The 3,683-nt window shown below is 67.6% G+C and overlaps 1 protein-coding gene across 2 annotated transcripts in view; it reads left to right on the top strand.

Moving 5' to 3' along the window:
• BOK (BCL2 family apoptosis regulator BOK) overlaps window positions 1-3,188 on the top strand; it is an 11,643-nt gene extending 8,455 nt beyond the window's left edge. The window contains exons 4-5 of one of the 2 annotated variants that reach the window (XM_032429941.1): window positions 1,055-1,218; window positions 2,373-3,188. In XM_032429941.1, coding sequence (XP_032285832.1) covers window positions 1,055-1,218; window positions 2,373-2,498 — 290 coding nt within the window. In that variant the 3' untranslated portion in view covers window positions 2,499-3,188. The remainder of the gene's footprint in view (window positions 1-1,054; window positions 1,219-2,372) is intronic. The other variant, XM_032430001.1, reaches the window with a different exon arrangement.
• The last annotated feature ends 495 nt before the right edge of the window (window positions 3,189-3,683 follow it).

Below are 3,683 nucleotides of genomic sequence, written 5' to 3'. Positions count from 1 at the left end.
GTGGGGCGTGCGGGGCGTGTGCGTGCGGGGCATGTGGGGCGTGCGGGGCGGCGGCGCGTGCGGGGCATGTGGGGCGTGCGGGGCGGCGGCGCGTGCGGGGCGTGTGGGGCGTGCGGGGCGGCGGCGCGTGCGGGGCGTGTGGGGCGTGCAGGGCGGCGGCGTGTGCGGGGCGGCGGGACGTGCGGGGCGGCGGGGCGTGCGGGGCGTGGCCTTTCACGGCGCCTGCGGGCGCGCTCCGGCTGTGTGCCCCCCCCGGCCCACAAGGTGCGGCGCGCAGACATGTGCAGCTCTAATCTGATAGATGGCAATCTTACTTGTGTTCTCTGACCTTTCTTCGGTTATTCGTGAGGGCAGACATTTTGCAGACGTTTGATGCGTTTGTAGTTTTCCTTTGTGACGCAGCTGTTTACTCTGTGCTCCCGCTGACTCGTGCGCGTCCTTGCGCTGTAAGGAGGCCCGCGCCCCAGCGTCGGCGGGCCTGCTTGCCCGCACTGTCCTTCGCGGCCTCTGCCCGCCGGCGGGCTCCGTGGTGGCTCTGCTTCGCCGAGCTCCTTGGGCTGGAAGGCGGCTCCCCTCGGGCCTCGGCGGCTGTGTGCAGACCGCGTCCCGGTGCCCTCACCTGGCCCCTCAGAACAGACGGGCCCGGCGCAGGCGCCCCTGGAGGCCGCTCCCTGTGCGGCGTGCGCGTCTCTGAGTCAGTCGCCCCCCCCGCCTCGGTTTCCTCTTTCCCACGTGGCCTTGCTGTCTCCTCACCTCCTCCCGTGGCCGGCGGGCGGCGTGAGGTTGGCCTGGGCTCCGGCGCAGGGGCGCAGGTGTGTGATGGAGGCTGGGAAAATCTCCGCCCGAGCACTGCCCTCGAGCGTGGCAGGGCCGACGCGTCGCGGGTGGTGGCTGGGGCCCGCAGGGCGCCTGTGCGGGCGGGGAGCTGCGGGGAGGGGCAGCGTCGGAGGAGTGGCAGCGGCGGGGCTCAGTCTCAGCCTTCCTGTGAGCCCGAGGGCCGGACCGGAGCCGGGGCTTGGGCGGCCTTCTGACCAGCGTGTCTCTCTCCCTGCAGGCATCACGTGGGGCAAGGTGGTGTCCCTGTACTCGGTGGCCGCAGGGCTGGCTGTAGACTGTGTGCGGCAGGCCCAGCCTGCCATGGTCCACGCGCTCGTCGACTGCCTCGGGGAATTTGTGCGCAAGACCCTGGCACCCTGGCTGCGAAGGCGCGGTGGATGGGTGAGGGGGACCTGAGGTGCCCGGCGGGGGTGGGGATGGCCGAGAGCCCGAGCACCTGCGGTGGGGGTTGTGGGGGCTGGAGGAGGGGTGAGGCCGGGCTGCCAGGCCCAGAGCTGCTCCTGCTGCCCGGCTCCGGTGCTGACCGGCCCTCTGCTACCTCCACGCCCAGAGCCTCCCCCGTCCAGCTCCGGTGCTAAAGACCTGCCGCCCCAGAGCCCCTGCGTGGCAGAAGGTGGTCTGCAGACGTGGGCCCCTTGGCCTGTGAGAGGGAAAGTCCTGTCACTGCCCAGAGCCCCCGCACCCTACCCCCTCCCAGCCATGTTCTGATGCCAGGATGAGACCAGCCCAGCCCGCAGGGGTGGGTGCGTGAGTCATACCCACCACAGTCTCCGGGCCCCCCACCTGCCCACCCAGCCCCGGCCAGGCCTCGGGGGCTGCTGGGCCCTGGGCTTGGGGCGCCAGCCCCCCCAGAGGAGATCTCCGTTTTCTCCTCTGTGATGGGTGGTGGGCAAGGGTGTGTGACGTCCAGTGGCTGGGACGACAGAGCTTAGCCTCTGCTGAGGCCGCGCGGTGGCTGGGGCTGTGGTCTCCTCTGGAGTTGGCATTGGTGGGGACGAGAGTGCTTCCAGGTTGACCCTTGGCTGTGGTCATTCCTCAGCAGAGGGAGCTCGCCGAAGCCTCTGTCCTCCTGCTGTCCACCCCCCCCCCCTCCGGGGAGCCAGCACCGGTCGACCCCACGCTCAGCATCCAGACTGCAGCAGGAATAGAAAGAAATAAGGAATGGCCGTTCACTGGGCTTCTGGAAAGCTCGGTTCCCACTCCTGTTCTGAGGGACGGTGTAGCTGGATTGGTCGCTTCCTGGACCCCAGGCTCCACCGTGCCGAGGCAGGACGCGGGGGTGTTTGTGGCCCTGTGGGCAATAGGCAGGCGGCCGTGTTGGAAGCTGGCACCTGGCCTGGGGATGGAGGTGGAGTCCCCAGCTGGGCAGTGTCCCATCTGCCGGCCTCTGCCCACGTCGAGCTCCTCCCTTCCCCTCCCGCGGTCCAGAGCGGACCGCAGACCTTCCCTGACAGCCTCAGGCAGCTCCTCACAGGAGTCCGCTGACGTCCCGTACAAGGTGCTCTGTTCTCTAACTGTGTCCTCTTGCCTCCCAGACCGACGTCCTCAAGTGTGTGGTCAGCACGGAGCCCGGCTTCCGCTCCCACTGGCTCGTGGCCGCACTCTGCAGCTTCGGACGCTTCCTGAAGGCTGCCTTTTTCGTGCTGTTGCCAGAGAGATGAGCTGCTGGCTCCAGCACAGGCTGAACCCGGGCGCTCCGACCCAGGAGGCCCCGGCCCCCCGAGAGCATCCACATCCTCCTCGACCGGGCCGGGAAGGCTCCGACGCTCAGAGCCCCGCCTTCGTGCTGGAGGCCCTGCCCTGAGCCCCTCGCCCGCAGACCCGGGCCCTCCGGAAGGGGCAGCAGAGGGGGCCTCCCTGGCCTGGAGCTGGGCCTCAGTGCCTTCCCCGTTGCTCCCCTTCCTCTGGAAATTCTGCTCGTCCTCTTTCTGGAGCCAGAAAATCAGGGTCACCTCCCGGGCCTGAAAGGAAGGGAGATGGGAACACCAGGCTCTCACTTGATGCCCAGGTCCCCTCCGTGAAGAGGGACTGTGTCAGGACATGAGCTGGCCTTGGTCCTTGTGGGCAGTGGGCCCTGCTCACTCAGTCAGAAGGTGACGCTGGCCTGGCCGAGGCTGGAGGAGCCGTGGGGTCTTACTGACCTTGGAAACAGGGCATAAAGCTTATGTGCTGGTTGCTTAATCCATTTCTGGAGGGATGGGTGTGTCCCCCTCCCATGGCGGGGTTCCTGTGTGGCAGGGACCAGGGGTGAGGGGCTCCAGGATGGCACACTGACTTAAGAGCGCACGAGCCCATGAACAGGAAGGTTGGTGTGTGCGTGTTTAATTCCAATAAAGTGTCACGGCCATGGAGAGTGACCCATCTGCTTTCTTGTGCCTGTCCTCGTGCCACCGCCCAGGGCCCGCACAGAGGCAGTGAGCCCAGTGTGATAAACATGAAGCCCACGAGTGTCCCAGCGTCTTCCCTGATGAGGGGTCTGCGGCCACGCTCCACGATGGGGAGCTCACGTGCGCACATAACATGCATGCACGCACACGCACGCGCTCCTAGTCACACTATGCGCATGCACCGGTAACGAGTGGCGGGTTGCTCGGCTGTCCTGCCCGGTGCGGCTCCACAGTCCAGCCAGGCCATTCGATGCCTTCTCTTGGCCAACAACAGCCTCCACCCCCTTCTTGGGCTCCCCCGTGGCCACCTCGGGGCCGGCTCTGGGCAGTCCTCACTCTGCTTTCTGATGCAAGGACATTGTCCCCAAGCGGGCCCGACTCCTGCTCGGCCACAGGCACACGGTGCCGGGGGGCTGCGATGTGGCCTCTCTCAGTCTGGTTCCTGTTCTGGACGACAAG

Source organism: Phoca vitulina, unplaced genomic scaffold, assembly GCF_004348235.1.
Source record: "Phoca vitulina isolate PV1807 unplaced genomic scaffold, GSC_HSeal_1.0 scaffold1, whole genome shotgun sequence".
Taxonomy (NCBI): domain Eukaryota; kingdom Metazoa; phylum Chordata; class Mammalia; order Carnivora; family Phocidae; genus Phoca; species Phoca vitulina.
This window is presented reverse-complemented; position numbering and strand designations above follow the sequence as displayed.